General features: G+C 40.8%; 1 protein-coding gene across 1 annotated transcript in view; it reads right to left on the bottom strand.

Moving 5' to 3' along the window:
• The window catches only part of LOC145394528 ((3R)-3-hydroxyacyl-CoA dehydrogenase-like), a 97,755-nt gene extending 74,289 nt beyond the window's left edge, over positions 1-23,466 (bottom strand). The window contains exons 1-2 of the mRNA XM_080268366.1: positions 23,396-23,466; positions 9,002-9,118 (exon numbers count right to left, since the gene is read on the bottom strand). Of these exons, the coding sequence (XP_080124492.1) occupies positions 9,002-9,118; positions 23,396-23,465 (187 nt within the window). The 5' untranslated portion in view covers position 23,466. The remainder of the gene's footprint in view (positions 1-9,001; positions 9,119-23,395) is intronic.
• Between the last annotated feature and the right edge of the window lie 547 nt (positions 23,467-24,013).

Raw genomic sequence — 24,013 nt, 5'->3', positions numbered from 1 at the left:
TGTGATTCAGGGGTGGGTTGGCTCCGGTACCTTTTGTAGGCCTTCTCCTTGTTGCGGACAGCATTAGAACAAGCGTGATTAAACCAAGGCTTTCTTGCGTTAGTCAAAGGATATGAGAAAGGAATGTATGCTTCCATGCCCGAGAGAATAACCTCCGTAATGCGCAAGGCACACTCAGATGGCTCACGGCCATGGAAGCAATAATCATTCCAGGGAAAATCAAAGAAGTACTGCCTGAGGGCCTCCCAGTCCGCAGCTCCAAAATGCCAGAGACGACGTTTCCCTGGAGGGTCCGCAGGCCGTACTGGAGCGATAGGACAGGTTAAGGTAATAAGGTTGTGATCGGAGGAGCCCAACGGAGAGAAAAGATTAACAGAGTAAGCAGAAGGATTAGTTGTGAGGAAGAGGTCAAGTATGTTGGAGCTCTCTCCAAGGCGGTCAGGGATACGGGTAGGGTGCTGTACAAGCTGCTCTAGGTCATTAAGGATAGAAAAGATGTAGGCTTGTTCACCAGGTGGATCCGTGAAAGGAGAGGAGAGCCAAAGGTGGTGGTGAACATTGAAATCTCCAAGAATGGAGATTTCAGAGAAAGGAGAAATGGACAGAATGTGTTCCATCGTAGAAGTAAGATAGTCGAAGAATTTTTGATAGTCAGTAGAATTAGGGGATAAGTAAACAGCACAGATATATTTAGTCAGAGAATGACAGGAAAGCCGAAGCCAGAGAGTGGAGAATTCAGAAGAATCAAGTTCAGGAACACGAGAGCAAGATAAGTCGTTGCGTATGTATACACAACAGCCACCTTTGGCTTTGAAATGAGTATAGAGAAAGTAGGAGGATACAGAAAAGGGTTTGCTGTCAGTTGCCTCAGACAGCTGAGTCTCCGTTAGAAAAAGAAGGTGAGGTTTAGAGGAGGAGAGGTGGTGCTCAACAGAGCGAAAGTTTGCTGTGGAATGCCTGATGGGTGGTGGAGCAACTATTGTTGACTGGTTAGTAAGATTGTTGAATGTGTGCTTTGTGAAAAGTATGGTGTCAGTTCACCGGGCAAGTGCTTTTGTGGTCCCGTTGTATAAAGGTAAGGGTGATACGTATGAATGTACTAGCTTTAGAGGTATAAGTCTGTTGAGAGTTGTAGGTAAGGTGTATAGTGGAGTGTTAATCCATCATGTCCCAACAAATTTCCCCCCTCCGATACCCCCCAATCCCAAGCTATTTTGGAAAAAATAATTCTTGGCTAAAACATCTGCTTTTGTTAAGAAAGGAAAATCACAAAGAAATGGCTTACCGGGGTCCATAAGTGGTCAGAACAGGTGAGCCTCCCCACTTCAGGTATCGTATTCTGTCACTGATGTGTCAGGCTCTCACGTTTTCTATGATAGGTAATTTGGGAAGAAACAACAAAGAACACGTCTACATTTATTGATTTGGAACTAATAAACAATCACAACAACAATATAATGGTTTTCAATCCGATATATAGGAAAAATAAGCACTGTTCCATTGCACGGGCATAGCGAGTTTGGTCACATTGGTTACACGGTGGTTGCTAAGTTTCTTGTTTCAGGAAACAAATAATTTTTCCACTTGCATAATACTGTTTCAATGACATTTTACCATTTTCGACTTTATGTAAATGTTTTCAGCTGTTTACATTCATTACGATGATATTTAGCATAATGATTGCGCATATTTGCCTACTGAGCGAACTCACTATGACTCTTCTCTCAACATACATTACATTTTTTTTACTTTCATATTATTGTTTCCATGACATTATACCATTTTTCAACCACTGTAAATGTTTTCATCTATTTACATTCCTTACAAGGATATTTAGCAAAATGCTAGTGCATATTCATGTAGCAAGCACACTCGCTACCACTTATGTTTCAACTTATATTTCTTCACTTCCAATATACTTCCCCACATACATTACACCTGTTTCCACTTTATACTACTATTTACATATTTATGGGCCTTATTTATTACACTGAGCATCTAAAAATCACATCTTTATACACTTGCTAGGAATGTTTTGACTTAGAATATATTTATGCACTTACATAATAATTTTCCACTTACATTACACCTGTTTCCACTTTATACTACTAATTACATATTTACGGGCCTTATAATTACACTAAGCGTTGGGGTGGGGAGATGCTGGTGGGGGAGGTTGGGGAGGAGTGTGGAGGGCTTCCCCATTTGCACTCCTCTTCCCTCGGCCTTTACCCTCCCCCTTCCCCTTACTCTTATGGCCTTGAGGAACATCAGGGGGCTATGGGGAGGAAGTCCTGGAATACTGGGGAGCATAAGACGTGCTGGGGAGAGGCTCCTCATCACCTCCCCACTCCAACATCACACCACATGATTCACCACGCACGCTTACCACCCCACGTGATACGCTCTGCTCCCTCGCACCACTATGTGAGAGCGATGACTCACTCCCGCCACTCTCCCTTTCATTTACCGCCCCTACACTTTAAATTTCACTCCCCGCTCCCTCCACACCACTTCTGCCCTCCCCCAAATAAAACGCTAGGCCCATACCTGATAGAACGATGTGCTGTCCGCTCGGGGCCACGACGAGTGATGATCTCGCAGCAGTACCATGTGGTAGCACATGGCTCTATCCTCGTCCTCGGTTTTGGGCTCCACATCACGTAGGGGCTGCAGAGATGTGATTGCAAGATGTTTTGGTGCAGGCTGGCCCTCTCTAGTGGCACGATATGTGACGTAGAGCTGCTTCCTCAGGGATGGGACCTCCTCATCACTGCTGCTACTTTCCTCCTCTTCTGGTTGTACATAATCCTTGTCTACCACCTCGTCATCAAGGGGTGAATCACTGTTGCCTGTGAAGGCATCCAGGGCGCTTGAATTTGCTCTTCTGAGAGACCTCTGCACACCATGTCTGACCCAGGTCACTGCTAATGGGTGAGTGACCGAGACGAGGGTGAGCGCGGGTAGCGCGGGGTCACAGAGTGTCCCCGCCTCGTGGCAGGTAGGGGAAGGTCTCTCGACCGTATGTACCAAAAATCAAGCGCGAGATTTGAAAATTGTGCAAATTATGAACCTTGCAATTGTGTGACGTACAGGTACGTCGATGGGTCTAGCTAAGACAAAACGTTGCGATGTACCCATACGTTGATGGGACACCTCAGGTTAATTAAGAGAGTTAGAGAGGGTACAAACGGAGTGATTGGCGATGAGCAATGTGGCTTTAGGAGAGGTATGGGACGCGTGGATCAGGTGTTTGCTGTGAGACAAGTGTGTGAAAAGTATTTACCAAAAGCCAAGGATGTGTTTTGGGCATTCATGGATTTAAAGAAAGCGTATGATAGAATTGATAGGGAAGCTTTGTGGACTGTTTTAAGATTGTATGGACTTGATAGTAGGTTACTAAAAGGGGTGAAAATAATAGAGCGTGTGTAAGAGTGGGAAATACTGTGTGATTGGTTTCCCGTGAGAGTGAGGCTGCAGCAGGGATGTGTGATGTCACCTTGGTTGTTTAATATTTAAATGGATGGTGTTGTAAGGGAGGTGAATGCAAGAGTTTTAGGTGGAGGTCTGAGTCTGGTGAATGTTGATGGTAAAGAGTGGAATCTGATGCAGCTGCTGTTTGCAGATGATACTGCACTGGTGGCTGATTCAGAGGAGAGATTGAGATAGTTGGTAGAGGAGTCTGGAAGGGTGTGTGAAAGGAGGAAATTGAAAGTAAATGAGAATAAGAGTAAAGTGATGATATGTACGAGGTCGGTAGATGGTAGGAGGATGAATATAGTTTTGAATGGTGAGTTGCTTGAGGAGGAAGAGTGTTTTAAGTATTTAGGGTCACATGTCACTGTGGATGGAAGAATAGATGCAGAAGTGAAGTTTAGAATGAATGAAGTAGCAAAGGTGCTGGGAGGAATGAAAAAAGTGTTTAGATGTCGTTTGCTTAGAATGGATGTAAATAGAAGGCTGTATGAGGGTGTTGTGGTACCGACTGCATTATATGGGGCTGATACATGGAATATGGGTGTAGGAGAGAGAAAAAGTTTGAATGTAATTGAGATGAGGTGTCTGAGGAGTATGTGTGGAGTGACGTGAATGGATCGAGTGAGAAATGATGAAGTGCAAAGGTGAACTGGAGTTGTTCGGGAGATGGCTGATCGAGTTGAGCAGAGGGTGTTGCGATGGTTTGGGCATATGGAGAGAATGGATAATGAGCGATTGGTGAAAAAGATAACTAGATCTGATGTGAGAGGTATAATGCTGTGAGGGAGACCATGAATAGGATGGATGGACAGCGTGAAGAGAGCGTTGGATGAGAGGGGGATGTCTGTTGAGCAAGGAAGAATGGCTGTGCGTGACAGAAATAAATGGAGAAAATTGTGAATGAATAAATGATGACAGCCCTGAAGGGATATTCTCCCGCATTTGGTCTGATTAGCCAAGCAGGTCAGGTGCGGGTAAGGGGATGGGTCTATTATGAAGTGGCAGGGGTAAACCAGCTCTGCTGTTGGGCCCTGCTGCGGATGTCACTGATTGCACTGCGCAGTTGACCTCGTGCGGTGTGGTGCGGTGAGGATCTGTCCCTTCTCCCCTTTGGGGGTAAGATGCGAATGAATGTGTTTGAGTGGATGAGTAAATTGGGAGTGTGTCGTCCTGTCTCGGCTACTTCCCTTTCCTTGGGGGAAGCAGCGTAGGTATATGGATAGACAGATATATGCTCGGACCAAGTTGCATCCATTGTGCCCCATCTCCACGCTTTCCCCTGTGCTAAACGGGCATCTGGTAGCGCTCATGATTGGACTGTCACACTGCCATATTGCAGAACTTCTGCTGATCGGAATTTTTTTTTCTCCAAACTGCATCTCTTTGGAACTCACTTCCCCAGAATAGTTTCCCCCCAAACTTCAACCTACAGCAGTTCAAGTCCAACTCATACAGATTTTTTTATGAATGGAGGTCACCTGTAATTTGGTGTATGAACTAATTTGTTTTTTATTTAATTTCTGTTTCCTTCTTCAATTCATGCTCAGTAAAAAAAAATCTTCCAGGTTTTATCTCCTTCCCCCACCCCTCATGTCATATTAGGATCTTCCTGGGCTCCAGATGGAAGAAAAGCTTGGTATGTTAACCTTCGTCTGTCAATGTCTGAAAAACTGAGGAAATGCAAGAGAAACTGTAAGCTGATAAACGGTCGTTAAACAAGAACACAACCAATGCACACTTTACGTATATATGTTGGGGAGAAGGGAAAACGCTAGCTGGTGCCATGCACAACAATTCCATAATTGTACTAGAAGCCATGGGTCGGAATACTAGGTATAAGTATACATTATAAATCATAATGCAATGGAATTTGTTTTATTCTCTGTCTGTGAATACTGCATGTATTGTTTCATGCAATGAACAGGCTGGCTATGTTCACTTTTTTTTTTTTTAGACGATTTTAGTATTCTATCTATCTATTGCCAGACGCCTGAATCCCGTTTGGGGTGGCCACAAACAAATCGCCTCCAAGTCGCCCTGTCCCCCGCCATTTCACTCCCCCGCTCCCAGCTCACACCCCCCTCTCTCATATACCTCTCCACCCCATCCCTCCATCTCATCCTCGGCCTCCCCCTCCCTCTTTCCCCCTCCACCTCACTCACATATACTCTCTTCGTCAGTCTTTCACCCTCCATCCCCTCCACATGGCCAAACCACCTCAGTGTGTTCCTCATAACGCTTCCTATCACAGCCACATCAACACCACAACGCTCCTTTATATCCTCATTCGTCAGCCTGTCTCTCCATGTGACTCCACAGGCTCCTCTTAAATAACTCATTTCCACTGCTCTCACTCTTGACTTGTGTCCTTCCAACAACGTCCAAGCTTCACTTCCGTACGTTAGAGTTGGTATCACAATACTGTCATGTAGTAACTTTTTCACTTCCATGCTCACTTCCCTGTTTCTTATCACTGCTTTCAAGGAACCAGCAACCTTTCTTCCCTGCTGTACCCTTTCAAGCACTTCACCCTCCAAACCTCCATCCTTACTCATCACACTACCCAAGTACTTAAATGTACTCACATTTTCCAATTCCTCACCATCCAACCTCGCTGTACATTCACTGACTTCACCTCTCTCAAAGACCATCACTTTACTCGATTTTAGTATTACTGTTGTAAATGCAGAGGGTGTGCCACAATTCAAAGATTTAAATTTCAAGTGCTTTGTAAAATCTGAAACAGTTGTTGATTTGTGACAAATGGCTGATTGTCCAATGAACCCATTAACTTAAATAATACTGCACCTAACACTGTGCTGTTGGTTATAAGACTAAATATTTTGTAAGTTGTTTCATACGATTGTGAAGGATTAATCGATATTGTTATATTTCTCATTCTGTGGTGTTGGAAAGCATTAATTTTAAGAACTTCATGATCTGGCAACCCACATTATGAAATAATAAGAAGCAGTTCTTGACATGGGATGTGGGGCTAAAACTGAATAATATAGTATATAGCAGCTTTACATTATTTATCAAACTTTTGAAAATAAAAAAAATAACATACCTATGTCTACAAATGTGATCATTTAAAGAACTTTCATTTAAATTAGTGGTAGGCATCTCTAGCCATGAGTTAGGGAAAGAGATATTGCTGGGGAAACTAGACTCTTTCTGCTCTAACTTGGCCTATAATTGTTGCTGTCCCAATTGAATGCAGAGCTGTAACAATACAGTAGATTAACAGTAGAAACTGTTGCTAGTCACGTGGAATTTCTGTGGAAAGCACATGGAGATGCAGGACTGTCTTTAAGTGCCACTGAGCTACATAAAAAAAGTTGCAAAAGGTCGAAAATCTGGACCAAGGTGAAGGAACTATGGAGGACATTTAACCCAAGGCATCCCATTGACGTATGGGTACGTCACAACGTTTTGTAACAGCTAGTCCCATCACCGTACTGATACGTTGCGCAATTGCAAGGTTCATAATTCGCACAATTTTCAATTTTCGCGAATGATTTTTGGTACGTATACTCGGGACACCTTCCTCTATTCCTTTACAAGGTGCCAGGCAGGGACAACGTCTTACACCACATAACCTCCCCCCACCCCAGCATGCCATTGTCTCAGCAATTCACCTGCTACCAGTGACCTGGCCAATAAAGATATTCAGGCCCAGAGTGATTCCCCAATCGATGACAATGTGAAGGACAAAGTTTCATAGCATTAGAGGAAGAAACAGTCAGAAATGATGATCAAGTAATGTCACCAAAAAAGTTCAGGTATGTTGATGAGTTAGTGAGTGAAACAATGATTATAATGCTTACATTACTGTGTGAAAACCAATATACTCTCATAATGCATATAAATTCGTACCAAATAAATAAATAAGTACCATTTATGAGTGGTGTGGAATAGTTACCCTCCCACAGAACTCGTTTTCTTTGGAGCCAGCCTGATAGAAAACCCAGTAAGGTAAGGAGGTACTGCTACCTGTATCGAGTATTTTAAACCTCAGGTGAGCGATTTCTCTATGGATTTTCAATGCTTCTTACCAAAAGCGGAGGTTTTAGCCAAAAAAAAAAAAAAAAAAAAAAAATAGCTCTGGATTGGGAGGTGCCGGAGGTGCGAAATAGCTCGGGACGTGATGGGTTAAAGATCGCCCATGAAAGTAACAGACTACTTCCTGGTGCTGAATAACTGCCATGTTATCCCACTTCAGGAAGCAGTAAGGTGGTAAACAGATATTTATTATCATATTATTAGAGGGTCCTTAGTTAAAGAATGTGAAGTGACGTTGTACAGTAAGGTGAGACCTTTGTACTGTATTTATTAAAGTTTGTTAGGTTAGCATAATTCAGAGAGGATTTGTTGGAGAGAGAGAGAGAGAGAGAGAGAGAGAGAGAGAGAGAGAGAGGGAGAGAGAGAGAGAGATGCGTGGAGGGCAGCAGGGAAGTAGAGAGACATGTGGAGGGGTGCACTGATGTCCAAATAACGTGGCCTGATGTCTGAGAATCTCCAACATGGTACCTTCATGTATGTGTTATAAACCAATTTCCAAATACTTAATGAGGTAAAGTTACATCTTGTCCAACAGGGGACGGAGAAGAGTGTATACAAATGTTCACCTTGACACCCTTTCACAAATTATGGGGAACGTAAATTTACATCTTGACCAACTGGGGACGGAGTAGGGAGAATATAAATTTACACCTTGACCAGCCTTAGACGTAACAAGGGAAAAGATCTTGACAAACCTTAAATAAAATAAGGGGAATGTAAATTTACATCTTGACCAACAGGCGACAAACTGGAGAGGATGTAAGTTCATGTGTCAACCAGAAATGGGCTAAACAACTTCGAACCAGTTGCATAATGCGTTACCCTGTAAAGGACGACCTCTACAGTATGTTCTCCTGGCATAGTTCTCCATACACAGGAAAGACAGTTCTTCCCCCAGCACATCACGGTCCCATGCAGCTCCCCCTTCAGGCATTTTCCTTTGTACTTATCTGTACCCAATAACGACTGCATTCTTCTAATGCACCAGAGTCCCTTGCATCTCCCCTCACCAAAAGTACCACATTCCTGTATACCTGCAGGTACTGGACTGGGAACTCCTCCAGGGAAGACCCCCACAGCATAACTGGTTGGATACTCAGTACAGTTTCACCCCCATAGTTGCGTAAATCATTTTTTTTTTTTTTTGCCAATGTCACTTCCATAAACCCTAAAACTAATGATGATAAACCAAGCAAATATGAGATTCGAGCAAGTGTTCATACTGTATTTAAATCCATGCACACCAAGAGAATGACCGGATTCATGTTGCTATTTTGGTGGACAGAGAGAGAGACAGACAGACAGACAGAGACAGAGACAGAGACAGAGACAGAGACAGACAGACAGACTTATGTTGAACATTTTTTCCTTAGTATTTCACAGGACACAATGGAGCATCGTGCAAACATAACGTTACCTGTGGCTAGTCTGTGATGCAATGGACATGACAGTGACTCACCAGGCAGGAGAGTGAGGGTGTGTTTTGCCGCCTGAAGGTTGATATCAGTGACCACCACTCGGGCGCCCTCCCTGGCCAGCACCTGACAGCATGCACGCCCAATGCCGCTCCCGCCACCTGAAGCGACAGGCAGTAATTAATTCACAGTAAACTTTACTCTTTGAATATAAACCCCTGTCTGTAGTGAGTGCTCTGCTATCTGCCTGAACATTTTTCTCTGTCAGTACTTAGTGCTTTCTTCTCTAACTCCTTAAAATACTGTCAGCCAGTCAGTGCTCAGTACCATCCACTTGCTGCACAGTACTGCCACTCAGTACTCAGTGCTCCTTCTTCAGAAGTATAGTTTTCCTTTTGATACTACAGTTTTTATGTATAGTTGCGGACAGTAATACCAATGTTCTTTTACTGAACAAATATCAAATTCTCACACAATTCTCTGAGAAGAATATTGGCTTCCACCGATCGCACCACTGGTTTTTGAAAATCATTGCTCACAGTCCCAGAATTATCCATAATGAAGTGAATCTTTTTTTTTTTACTTCTGCAACTGTACAAGCATCCATATATCACTGCTCTTTATACAAGCTCCATGACATGGTACCGCAGGACCAGACACTAGTAGAACACAATTCAATCCATTCAGTCTGAGTATTCATTATTTTTCTTGCTGTTTCTTCTTTTGTATCAAGGAATTAACCAATGCTGTATCAAACCTTTCCAGTTCGTGTAAGCTGAATGATGTCACCTGGAGGTAGCAAATAAAAACTTATAGATACCTCACCGGACTGAAGGGATTATTGATAATATAAAACCGGTGAGAACTCCTGCAGTGTGATCACAACAGGGAAACTAATAGTATGGCAATGAGGTCTTGAGAAATCTTACTGACCAGCATTATTTTACACTACGACGCACTGCTTGGTTACCAAAGACTTAGGCTGCCGTGCAGTCTGCAAAGGCGGTGCCGTCTCCCCAAACTCTTTCTGTACCGTGAGATTTAACGCCATATTCTAAGTGACGTGGCATGTTTCGTAGCACAACTTCCATAGCGATTTATTTTGCATGATGGCCATTTACTTTCTCTTGTGTGTTAATTATAACCTTTTAATATTCACATATTATCAGTAACAAGCAAGAGGATACAGAGGTACGATGAGCAAAATGAATCACGAAGGAAGACGTCTTGTGAATTCTCCCCAGCCACATTGCCTATGACCTTCATATACCAGTCATGTAGGTGGTGACGGAGTGTTATCACCACGCAGTAAGTGTCACCTTGGACTAGACGGTTTTCTGCCGTCATCACTGTGACTGACTGCCTGTTGTATCTCAAGTATTTGTTCAGCGCCCAGTAACCGTCATTGCAATACATTGGCTTCATCAAAAGTTTCATAAGAAAATCTGACCAGTAATAAAAATGGTTACCAGACTGTATAGAAATATATACGAGTCCTATTCGTTGGTGGCATACAGTCGCTAGTCAGTTATGGCGGAATAACCTGGGTGGTTCAGTAATAATTATGTTGTTCAGATAACTTTTTACGTTTTCCCGAGATTAGTGAGTAGATAAGGTACATCATCCATTAGCTTTGCTGACTTCATCGGGTTTAGATATTCTCAAGGAATTTAACACCATTGCCTCAAGATTGTACACCATATGGAAAGTGTGTGTGTGTGTGTGTGTGTGTGTGTGTGTGTGTGTGGGGCTAAGGAGGGAGGACAGAGCAGTATGAACTTTGGAATAGTGAAGTGGTTAAGCACTGTAATATGTGAGCGCTCTTTGCAGCATCGCTTTATTTTCCCGGTAACAAATTATCTCAGTGTTATCTTTTTTATGCAAGGAAGAAGGAACCAAAGGCCATGAGCCCGCAATAACAGTTCCCTCCAAGAGAAAAACAAAACACAAGAGAGCCAAATTCAAGATCCGATCATTTCGAGATGCCTGGACACACTGAGTTTGATAGACTAAAGATCATAGGAAGCAGGAAATACAGACAGAGGGAGACAGCTCCAGAGTTGGCCTGTTGCATAAATGAAGGACTGGGAGTAACGGTTAACTCTTGCATTAGACAGTTGGACAGAAAAGGGATGAGAGTTTGCTGCTAGACAGGTGCTATGCACCCGTCATAGAGGTGGAGGAATGCATGCAGACAGTTCAGTGGAGCAGTGACCATTGAAGTAGCGATAGAAAAGAGATAAAGATGCAACAGTGCGGCAAAGAGACAGAGGTTGATGGGGGTCAGTAAGGGGAGGGGAGTTTATGAGACAAAACCCCTTGGACTCCACCCTATTGAGAAGAGCGGTATATGGGAAGCCTCCCCACACATGAGAGTTGTACTCCACACAGGGGCAGATAAAACCCCTGTATAGAGTCAACAATTGTGCAGGGATAATGAAGGAATGGAGTCGGCTTAGCACACCTAATCTCTTGGAAGCAGATTTTACAAGAGATGTAATATGATCTTTCTAAGATAAGTCCCGAGTAAATGAAACCCCAAGCATGGTCAAGGATGATGCAGGGTTAAGCTGAATATTATTAAATATTAGTGGGTATACCTGTGGAAGATTTTGTCAGGTTGATAGGTGTAAGAACTGCGTCTTTGATGCATTAAAAACAACCAGATTAATTTTACTCCAGTCAGAGATACAAGCCAAGTCAGACATTAGGTGTGCCATAATCTCATCCCTTGTTTGTTGAGGTAACTGCTGAGATGGACGTTGTGGGAACCGAATGGAAAGGTGAAAGGTGGAGTCATCAGCGTACGAGTGGATAGGGTTAGATGTACAGCTTAGAAGGTCATTGATGAATAAAAGGAAGAGAGTTGGTGATAGGACAGAGCCCTGAGGAACACCACTGTTGATAGATCTAAGAGAAGAACGATGGCCGTCTACAACAGAAGGAAGCTAGTGACGAAAGCACAGATAGAAGGATAGAAACCGTAAGAGGGCAGTTTGGAAATTAAAGATTTATGCCAGACTTGATCGATCCCATTTGAGATGTCAAGTGCAATGGCAGAGCTTTTACCAAAGTCTTGAAAGGAGGATGACCAGGAGTCTGAAAGGTAGGTGAGAATATCGCCAGTGGAGCATCCCTGACGGAACCCCTACTGACGATCAGAAAGAAGGTCGTGATAGGAAAGATGCCTTAAAAATTTTCTATTAAGAATTGACTCGAAAACTTTTGAAATACACGATGTTAAAGCAATTGGACTATACAGTAGTTAGAGGTTGGGAATGGTCACCCTTCTTTGGAACTGGCTGAATGAGAGCAAACGCCCAGCAAGAAGGAAAGATACAACTTGACAGACAAAGGCAAAAGAGTTTACCTAGGCAGGGTGTAAGCACATAAGCACAGTTCTTGAGAACAACAGGAGGAACCCCATCAGGCCCATATGCCTTGTTAGTATTGAGGCCAGTGATGGCAGAAAATACATCAGCTGAAGAAATTTTAATGTCAGCCATGAGGAAGCCAGAGGGGGGAAGTGATGGAAGAACAGCACCGGATCATCTAAGATGGAATTGGAGGAAAAAGTCTGAGCAAAGAGATTTGCTTTATCAGTAGAATAAATAGCTACAGAACCATCAGAGTAGAAAAGAGGAGGGAAGGATGATGAGGTAAAGTTGTTGGAAAGGTTTTTGGCAAGCTGCCAGCAGGAGCAGAAAGAATTCGAGTTGGAGAGTTGAGAGCATTTAGTACAGATGAAATTATTTTTAGCAGAACGAAGAACAGACTTAGCACGATTCCGGGAGGAAATGTAAAGATGATGTGATTCAGGGGTGGGTTGGCTCCGGTACCTTTTGTAGGCCCTCTCCTTGTTGCGGACAACATTAGAACAAGCGTGATTAAACAAAGGCTTTCTTGTGTTAAACAAAAGTTATGAGAAAGGAATGTATGCTTCCATGCCCGAAAGAATAACCTCCGTAATGCGTAAGGCACACTCAGCTGTCTCCCGGCCATGGAAGCAATAATCATTCCAGGGAAAATCAAAGAAGTACTGCCTGAGGGACTCCCAATCCGCAGCACCAAAGTGCCACAGACGATGATTCTTTGGAGGGTCCACATTATGTATCGGAGTAATAGGACAGGTTAAAGTGATAAGGTTGTGATCGGAGGAGCCCAATGGAGAGAAAAGATTACAGTGTAACAGAAGGATTAGTTGTAAGGAAGAGGTCAAGTATGTTGGAGCTCTCTCCAAGGCGGTCTGGGATACGGGTAGGGTGCTGTACAAACTGCTCTTGGTCATTAAGGACAGAGAAGATGTAGGCTTGTTCACCAGGTGGATCAATGAAAGGAGAGGCGAACCAAAGGTGGTGGTGAACATTGAAATCTCCTAAAATGGAGATTTCAGAGAAAGGAGAAATGGATAGAATGTGTTCCATCGTAGAAGTAAGATAGTCAAAGAATTTTTGATAGTCAGTAGAATTAGAGAATAAGTAAACAGCACAGATATATTTAGTTAGAGAATGACAGGATAGCCGAAGCCAGAGTGTAGAGAATTCAGAAGAATCGAGTTCTGGAACACGAGAGCAAGATAAGTCGTTGAGTATATATACACAACATCCATCTTTGGCTTTGAAATGAGTATTGAGAAAGTAGGAGGATACAGAAAAGGGTTTGCTGTCAGTTGCCTCAGACAGCTGAGTCTCAGTTAGAAAGAGGTGAGGTTTAGAGGAGGAGAGGTGGTGCTCAACAGAGCGAAAGTTAGAGGAAAGGCCGTGAATGTTGCAGAAATGCCACTTACAACTCTGCAGTTACGGTTTGACTATTTGCAATGTGTTTGCCAATCACATGGTAAATCAAATTATTCGTATACTCGAGGAAAACACGATCCAGTCTACAGTATACCTTGTGTGTGTGTGTGTGTGTGTATGTATGTGTTCTATCTTTACAGGAATGAGTCAAGCTCGTACTGTCCCTTGTCTTAAACCATATTTATCATACATATCCTTAAATTTGTGAATTGTTTTGGCACACACTATTTCATTCGGTAGTGCATTCCATTGATCAATTGCTCTGTTTGGGAAACAGAACTTCCTTACGTCTTTATCACCTCTCTTCTTATGCAGTTTTTTACAGTGTCCTCTTGCTGATGCTTCCCCATACGTTAAGTAATCATTTATGTCTATTTTCTTCTTCCCTGATATGCATTTATATAACATTATCATGTCACTTCTTTTCCTTCTCTCCTGTAGTGTTTGTAGATTCAGTTTACTTAGTCTTTCTTCGTAGCTTAGATCCCTTAAGCTTGGTATCCATCTTGTAGCGGCCCTTTGAACTTTTTCAATCTTGTCTATGTGTTTTTTGAGATGACACCAGACTACTGATGCATACTCCAAGGTTGGTCTGATGAATGATGTTATTATCCTTCTTAGCATGTCTTCATTTATGTATGTGAATGCTATTCTCATATTTGCAAGAAGTGTATACATGTTCCGTACCTTCTCACTGATGTGGTCAGCCGGAGATAGTCTGTTATTGAAAATCATACCTAGGTCCTTCTCTCTTTCTGATGTGTGTAGGGTTTTATTTCCTAATTTGTAATCCCAATCAGGTCTTTTTCCACTTTTACCAAACTTGATTACATGACACTTGTCCACATTGAATTCCATTTGCCATGTATTACTCCATTCATGAAGTTTATTTAATTCTTCTTGTAGCTCTTTACAAGAGTCTGTGTTAGTAATTCTCCTTTGTATTTTTGCATCATCTGCAAACATATTAAGATAGCTTTCATTTCCAGTGATAATGTTTATATCATTTATATACACTAAAAAACATGATTGGTGCCAGCACTGAACCCTGTGGTACTCCACAAGTCACTTTCTTCCATGATGAGTAGTTTCCCCTAAAAACATGATTGGTGCCAGCACTGAACCTTGTGGTACTCCACAAGTCACTTTTCCATGATGAGTAGTTTGCCCTGAATACTGTTCTCATTTCTCTTTTTATGAGAAAATCTTGCATCCAACAAAACAGTTTGCCTCGAATTCCTTCTTGATGGTACAGTTTCCATAAAAGTCTTTGGTGTGGTACTGTGTCAAATGCTTTCTTGAAATGTAAATAGATGCTGTCCACCCATCGTTCTCTTTCCTGTATTGTGTCTGTTTCTCTGTCATAGTAGCTCAACAGATTAGTAACACATGAGTTTCCTTTTCTGAAACCAAATTGTCTTTCTGTTATATTGTGTTCTTCTAGATGATTTATCTAAGCTTTTCTTATAAGCTTTTCCTAATACCTTGCTTACAACACTGCTCAGTGATACTGGTCGGTAGTTGAGTGGATTTTGTCTATTCCCTTTCCTGAATAAGGGGACAATATTTGCTTTCTTCCAAATATCAGGTAATTTACCTTGACTCAAGGATTTCTTGAAAAAAAAAAAAACAATAATAATGGTTTACTTAACTTCCTTGCACATTCTCGTAGTACCCAACATGAAATTTCATCAGGACCACTTGCTTTTCCTTTGTCTAATTTACTTAACTCCTCCTGTATTACTTTTTCTGCTACTTATATATCTGGTAGTATGTGTGGACATGCATGTTCCACATAGTCCCTCTCAAAATTTTTTTCTTCTGTAAAAACTAATTGGAAATTCTTATTTAGCGCTTCACAAATATCTTTCTCTTATGTATAGGTGATTCCCTCATCCGTAATGGATTGTATTATATCTTGTACTTTGGTTTTGCTTCTGATGTAGCTGTAAAATAGCTTTGGTTTATCATTACTTTTATTTATTATATCCTCCTCAAACTGTTTTTAGGCTTCCCTCCTTATTCTTGTATAATAGTTTCTTGCCTGTTTGTAATTATTATATGCCTTTTCACTATTGTGTCTTCTGTATCTATTCCACAACAAATCTCTTCTTTCGTTTGATATTTTACATTCTTTATTGAACCATTTCTGTATTTTCTTATCTGCTTCTTTGTGCTGTGGAATGTACTTCTGGACTCCTATTTCATAAAATTCAGAGAATTTTTAATATACAGCAATTAAATCTTGTCCTCTAAGCTCATTTTCCCAATCAACTTCTAAGAAATACATCTTTAGGTCTTGATAATTTCCCTTTTTATAGATTTGGCTCTTTTTGTAACTTTCATTGCTGTTAACTATGTCATATGCTATCCTGAAGTTGTAATTTAGTACTGCATGATCGCTTTTGCCGAGTGGAGGGTGATATATTAAACTGTCAATATCATTTTCTTGCCTAGTATATATGAGATCTAGCATTGAAGGTACATCGAGTCCTCTTTTTATGGTGGCTTCCCTCACATGTTGCGTTAGGAAAAACTCTTGCACGAGATCCAGGAGCTTTTGGTCCCAACAGCTTTCTTGGCTAATTATATCTAGAGTATTCCAATTTATATTTGTATTAAAATCTCCAGTTAGTATAATTCATTTCGATATCTCTTCCATTTTATGTAGTAATGCTCTTAAGCTCTGAATTGTACTCTCTGGCAGGTCCTCATATTCATCTCTTTCCCATGTGTTTGATCTGGGTGGCATGTTCAAATTGGCTCCAATTACTTTCCCTTCAGATGTGTTGATTTCTACTGCAATCAGTTCTACTTGTGAGGGTAAATCTAGTTTTATTTCTTTGACATTTAGATTTTTCTTAGTTAATATAATTCCTCCTCCTTTTTTTAAGTTTCTGTCTCTTCTCCATATATTGTATTCCTCTAAGTTTAGTATGTCATTGGATATCCTTGGTGTTAATTTTGTTTCAGTTAAGCATATTATATGTGGTTCATTTTCTCTGACATAATCATTCATCTCTAGTAATTTAGATACCATTCCATCCACAATTGAGTACATCAACTTTATCATCTTGTTTATATACTTGTCATGGCATGGTTCTACTACCTTCCTCCTTTTTATTCCCTCCTGTTTGTGTACCACTTTCGTACCTGCAATCCTTTTACTTTGAAAAAAAATGTGTTCTTCTCCTCTTCTGATCTTCCCTCATTATTTGTTTTTGATTCCTCCCTCTTCTCTTTCAGTAATTCCAGTTCCTCTTGTGTTAGGCATCTTTTTATCCATACATTTTTGAACTCCTCTTTTTCCATAAGATTCTTTGCATTTTTTAGTATCTCTTCCACAGTGTTTACACTCTGGAAAGTTACCTTTAGAGGTCTTGTCTTGCTTTTCTCGTATTTCCCTAACCTTTTGTGTTCCTCTATGTCTTTACTGCAGATTTCCTCTTATACTTCTTTCAATAAGCTCATTACATTGGCATCTCCTTTTTGTCTCTTGTGATTTTGTTTTTTACTTCTTCCTCTTCTATACCAGTGATTACTCTAGATTTGTTGATATCTACTGAATCTCTGACTAACTTTGGATTGTTTTGGATTATTCTTGTCACTTCCTTTTTAATGCTTTTTTTCCTCCACCCTTGTTTCTAAGTCTTTCTTTACTTTCACCATTTCAGTATACGTGGTGTGTGTGTGTGTGTGTGTGTGTGTGTCCCATCTTTCTACACACTACAAATGTCTTTGCGAGGGCGAAAGTGGCATGGGCTACGAATTCAGAGTTTTTATTGGTCGGCCATCTTCCCTCCTTTAGCACTTATGAGAAACTCTTAAGTCCTCGTGACAGCTGCCACCATTCTTAACTGGGCCCTGAGATGTGAGAAGTTACAGCGCTTACGTGTATTTAAAAGAGCTCTTAGGATTTCAGTGTTTGGGGGCACTCTCTAATGAATTACAAGTCATCCCAAGGACGTAAGAGCTTTAATAAATACCGGGCCAGAGTTCTAATAACACTGTTCCTCAGCGAAACTGCTTCTGAGGTTAAAGCATTCAATTCTAAGTATTACTGGTCTGCTGATTACGAAAATGATAATTAAAATGCTCATTTAGTTGCGGTTTTTGATATGGTATGTTGCTACATAGTGAGGTAGGTACTCCAACAAGTAATACACCAACGTCAGTTTCCATACAATTCATACATATTTCTTTTTCTATATCAACAAGTTTAGGTTTATATTGACTCTACTTATTATTTACAGTACACCTACTTCAGAAAACTCATCTGTGTATGATTCAACTGGGCTGGATATGTGGAAGATAACTTTTGCTACATATGTGGCAATGTCACATTGAAATCACAGAAGTGGATAATCAAGCAGTATATTGTCTGTGCAGTAGGAAACCACTACAAGAACTGGAAACTGCATGTTTGTTGCAATGCATGTGCTTCAAATCTCCAACAATGGCTAAACATATAAAGGAAGTCGATGCCTTTTGCTATTCAAATGGTATGCAGGGAGCCAACTGACCACTCAAGTAATTGTTACTTTTGTTTCGTGCCTCGAGTGGATCAGTGTTCAGATGTGAGGAAAAAATGGATAAACAGTTTTACTAACCGAAAATTCCGTCGGCAACAGGACCAGCTTCCCATGAAGATCAATTTCCTGTTCCACAGCCACCGGATACCTACAGTTTGAATCTGAAGATAAGCAAGATGAACGTAATGATCTTGAGCCTTCTACATTTGGGGATTCCAATTTTGCAACTGATTGTACAACTGAACCCCATATGATCGCACAGGGTGAATTGAATTCTCTGGTTCGAGACCTACAGCTTCCTATAAGCAAAGCGGAGATTCTTGGATCATGACTACAAGACTGAAACCTGTTTGTTACAAACACTCGTGTGTCTATATTTAGAAATCGGCACAAAGAATTTGCTCCATTTTACACAAGAGTTGGAAATCTTGATACACGTAACGATGTAGATGGGCGGACAGAAGCTATGTGCATTGATCACAAATCCGACTATTGAAGATTTATTATTGATTCTTCAAAATACAGCCTGAAAGCTGCTCCTCTGCCCAATGGAAATTAGCTACTGTTAATTCCAGCAGGTCACGCAGTCAGCATGAAAGAAACATAAGAAAACTTTAAAGAGTTGTTGCATTATATTAATATGGACAGCATAACTTACTGCAGTGTTGTGATTTGAAGGTTTCTCAGTTTTACTTGGATTGCAACCTGGCTTCACTAAATATTGCTGCTTCCTCTGTTAATGGGATATATACAGTAGTTGGGCCAGGGGGTCTCACTGGAACAAGAAGGATTGCCCACTCTGCAATACTTTGAATTCTGGAACAAAAAACGTGCTGAATCTTCCTCTAGTAGATCCTAATAAGATACTTCTACCCCATTTGCTTATCAAGCTGGGATTAACGAAGACTTTCTTCACAGCTTTGTATAAAATTAGTGCTGATTGCCGAACGAAATTCCCAACACTCAGAGAGACAGAACTCTAGGAATGAGTGTTTGTATGACCATAAATAAGGAAACTTCTCAGAGATGAAAGATATGATGAAATATTGGGAGATGTGCAAAAACAAGCATGGGAAAACTTTCGATTAGTTATTAAAGATTTCTTGGGAAACAAAAGCCAATGAAAACTATCAGCACCTCATCAAAAACACATTGCAGGCATACAGGTAATTGGGTTGCAACAGGTCCTTAAAAATATTCTTGCATTCGCACCTCAACTTTTTCCAAGAAAATTGTGTTACAATAAGTGACGAGCATGGGGAAGAATACACCAGGACATGTCTAGAATGGAATATATATATATATATATATATATATATATATATATATATATATATATATATATATCAAGGAAAGTGGAATCCACCACTTCATGCAGATTTTTGTTGGACCACACGCAGAGATGCAACTGACACCATATTCAAGAGGCTGGCTGGAAAGTGCTCTTTGGAAGCGTGATAAACATGCTTGATTGTTGGTATTAATATTCCCTATAGTTTTTTGACTAATTTTGGGCCTGAAATTAAAACATTGAAATTTTTAAGCTATTTTCAATACCATATATTTCCGTCATATATATACATACTGTACATGAGTCACATGTAATGTACGATCATTACATTTACATGAAGACGTTAACCAATAATAAGTTTTCTTTGGTAGATTATTGTTTAGCATTCAGTGTTATTGTAAAAATATATAATTTTGTTTAAAAAGCAAACAAATTCTCATACTCTATAGAACAGTGTATATAATTGAAGACATTAAGTGGTAAGCTACGTTCTCACCTGATTACTTCTTGTGTTGGTATTTTCATCATGCAATTATTTGAAGTTTTACAATAAATAATATCAGCTACAAGAAAACTGAGACTATCAGCACACTGTTCGAATATTTATTACCTTCAGTCACCCAAAGTAATATTATATCGTCTGGCGGTAGCTAGAATAAAATATCAAACGGATATCATCATTATCCCTTCAGTCCGAGTAAGGAATTTGTTATACTGTGGCTGTCTCATAACTGTAATCAGCTTAAGAGAGAGTATTCGATTCGAAGAGTGCGTCAGATCATTCATTAACTCCTTGAGTATTAGGGCTCTCTCCCAGATGGAATGCAATCGTGTGGCAACGGCAAGAATAGACAACAAACAACTCGTCATGCAGTGGGGGGTAAGAGACTTGTTGGGTGTTATCTGTACGCCGACTGACCTTCGCTCGTATTCTCGTCGGCTAAGGATGATCCATAACACCTCCTCCTTTTGCGATTTATTTCTGAATATAGATGGTTAATGTCTATTTGTACGTTATTTATGGATAGTATGGCGATATTGGAAGGATTTGTATAAGAAAGAGGAGGACAGTAAGGTATTATAAACAAAATAAGTCGCTTAGGAGAAGATGATAAGTTTCCCCAACCGACGAGCCGTCTGCCGTAAGGTAAGCCACTCAGTCGACCCAGCGGCCAAGCAGCGATAAGCCATCATGGTGACTTGCAAGGACTGAGAGAATTGCTTGTATTATCGTCAGCTGCGAAGGATCTCCAACGGTGTTGCCAATCACGCATTTTCATTCTAGATCTAAAGATATTAACGAAATCTAGCTATGAGACATTTCTGGAAGATGTTATCCATATTCCAGTGATTATAGGCACTTTAACGATTTCCTGGGTTTATTTTTTATTCAGTCATTCTTGTTCATTGTTTCTCAAACGTTTTAACTTCATTCCCCACTTGTGGGGATCTTAACATCCTTGTGGCCCCCCTTCAGTTTTCTCTCAAGCCCCTCACAAAAAACAAACAAACAAACGTATGGTGCTCTCCATTTATCATAAATCTAACACCTATCAATTGCAATGCATATTTTCTTACATATCAGTGGGATGGATGACACTGTTTTCAGTCAGTCGACTGATTCGTGGTTGTCACTGACATCTATCTATCTATCTATTGCCAGACGCCTCAGTCCCGTTTGGGGTGGCCACAAACAAATCGCCTCCAAGTCGCCCTGTCCCCCGCCATTTCACTGCCCTGCTCCCAACTCACACCCCCCTTCTCTCTCATATACCTCTCCATCCCATCCCTCCATCTCATCCTCGGCCTCCCCCTGCCCCTTCTCCCATCCACCTCACTCACATACACTCTCTTCGTCAGTCTTTCACCCTCCATCCTCTCCAAATGGCCAAACCACCTCAGTGTGTTCCTCATAACGCTTTCTATCACATCCACATCAACACCACAACGCTCCTTTATATCCTCATTCGTCAGCCTGTCTCTCCACGTGACTCCACAGGCTCCTCTTAAATAACTCATTTCTACTGCACTCACTCTTGACTTGTGTCCTTCCAACAATGTCCAAGCTTCACTTCCGTACGTTAGAGTTGGTATCACAATACTGTCATGTAGTAACTTTTTCACTTCCATGCTCACTTCCCTGTTTCTTATCACTGCTTTCAAAGAACCAGCAACCTTTCTTCCCTGCTGTACCCTTTCAAGCACTTCACCCTCCAAACCTCCATCCTTACTCATCACACTACCCAAGTACTTAAACATACACACATTTTCCAATTCCTCACCATCCAACCTCGCTGTATATTCACTAACTTCACCTCTCTCAAAGACCATCACTTTACTCTTCCCTACATTCACCTTTAGATTCCGTTTCTTACACACTCTCCCAAACTCATCCACCAAGCCTTGCAGCTCCCCTTCGTCTTCACTCAACAACACAGTATCATCTGCAAACAACAGTACAGGGAGTTTCCAAACACTATCCTCTCTCACCAGGGCCACTCCAACATCCACTACCCTACCTTGTACCTCTTTTATTACCCCATCCATGTACAGATTGAACAACCATGGAGACATGACACATCCCTATTTCAAACCAACTTTCAAAGAGAAAAATTCACTTAGTTCACCATCCACACGCACTGCAGCCTTCGCACTATGTCACTGACATCGAACATCTAATATCTGGGCCCACCTCCAACCGGTTTCGGCTTTTACTATTTATATGTAGAAAGGTAGAGAAACCAGGATCACATAAAAATGTTATGGAAAATGGCAAGGACTCAAGTGCGATTTCACAGACACACTCTGGTTTACAATTCACACCAGTCTGCTATGGCCCCCCTAAAATCCTACCATGCCCCCCTTGGAATCTAGCTTTTTGTGAATACATGTTTTGCTCTGGATCCGGCAACACCACTCACTGCCTCATCTTCCTTACTAATTTATTTTACTTGTTACACAGTAACATACTTTTTACTCATTTTTCAATTTATTGTTATTGCTATAAGAGTTTCCAACTCGAGGTCTTTAGCACTATAAGACTGAAATAATGCCTTTATGTCAAAAGGTCTTTCCTAAATGCATTAAACTATCTAGAGATGGCAAGAATAAATTTACTGACACGTTATAATAGTAAAATATTGACACTGCTTGCAAAAATAAGTATGCAAATGAAAAAATCAGTCATTAACCCTTTATATCCGCTGGCGTTTTTGCACACTATTCTTGCAGTTGACGGACGATTTTATTCACTTATGTCTTAAGAGAAGACTTTTCGTACTGAAGAACTTTCCTTAAATTTTGCACCAGTTTCAGCACAAGGTATTTGTTAAAATATCTTATTCAAATATATTGTTGTTTAAGCCAGAGGAATTACCCCGTCCACGCCGATAACGTATCTTTCCCTGATATGCTCACTACTTAGAAACTTTCCTATGTATTATAGAACATTTTTCGACATGGTGAAGATGTAACCTTCATTATCCATCACTATAGGGAGGCTCTGCCATATTAAAAATAATCATCTTGAGGCAGCAGCAGCAGTAGTAATCCTTCTAGGCTAGACCCAGGTTTATCTGAACGGGTGAACTTAAGGCTGAATTTGTCCTTCTCTGACAGTCCACCATTCGATTTTGGAGGGATAATGATGTAGCTGAGGGACGTTTGTATTACCAGACTATTCAGCCGATCGGTTATATAAGTGTCACCACATGAAGGCATACTCTCCAGTGCCTTGGAAAAATAGAAAAAAAATTAACAACACTTCATTCCACAGATGAAGACAAGCTGCTGTACTTGATAAAGTGGATACAGTGTTACCTGTGACGAGAGCTATTCTGCCAATGAGTGTGCATGACGATATGGTGGTGGTGTCTCCTGACGCTGCCATAACGACTTCTCACACTTGCGCCAAGCTAGTAGCTACCTCACTGAGACACTGATAGCAGTGTTGCCACACATTTAGATTGGAATTATCGTACCGTCCCCTCAAAATTATCGATTTTTCGTTGGAATTATCGTACATCATTTTTTTTTTTAAGTTTAAGAATATGATGTAGTCTATTTTAAAACGGTCGCCGATGCCTTGGTTATTTACTGAAAACTTACCCATTACAATTATCTTCATAAGAAACGTCGTTTTGTAAGGTACTGACGAATACTCAAGGTGCATATTTATCACTTTATTTTGTATTAGAATTAGAGCTTACCATGAAAATCTCATAATGATAATATTACGATAGTATAATCATATCTTTTATTACAAGAATAATACTTCAAGGAAAAGAAATAGCCTTAGTGCCAATCTAGAAAATCACTCTGACTAGCAACAGAATGCAGTCCATAGAGCTTAGATAATTCATAGAAATGAGCTTACTCTTGCAGGTAATAACTCAGTAAGACCATAAAAAAAATATTTTCAGTGATGACCATCACATT

Source organism: Coenobita brevimanus, chromosome 27, assembly GCF_032717465.1.
Source record: "Coenobita brevimanus isolate Jiangsu-jjx chromosome 27, ASM3271746v2, whole genome shotgun sequence".
Lineage (NCBI taxonomy): Eukaryota > Metazoa > Arthropoda > Malacostraca > Decapoda > Coenobitidae > Coenobita > Coenobita brevimanus.
The sequence above is the reverse complement of the archived record's forward strand: the minus strand, read 5'-3'. Positions and strand labels throughout refer to the sequence as shown.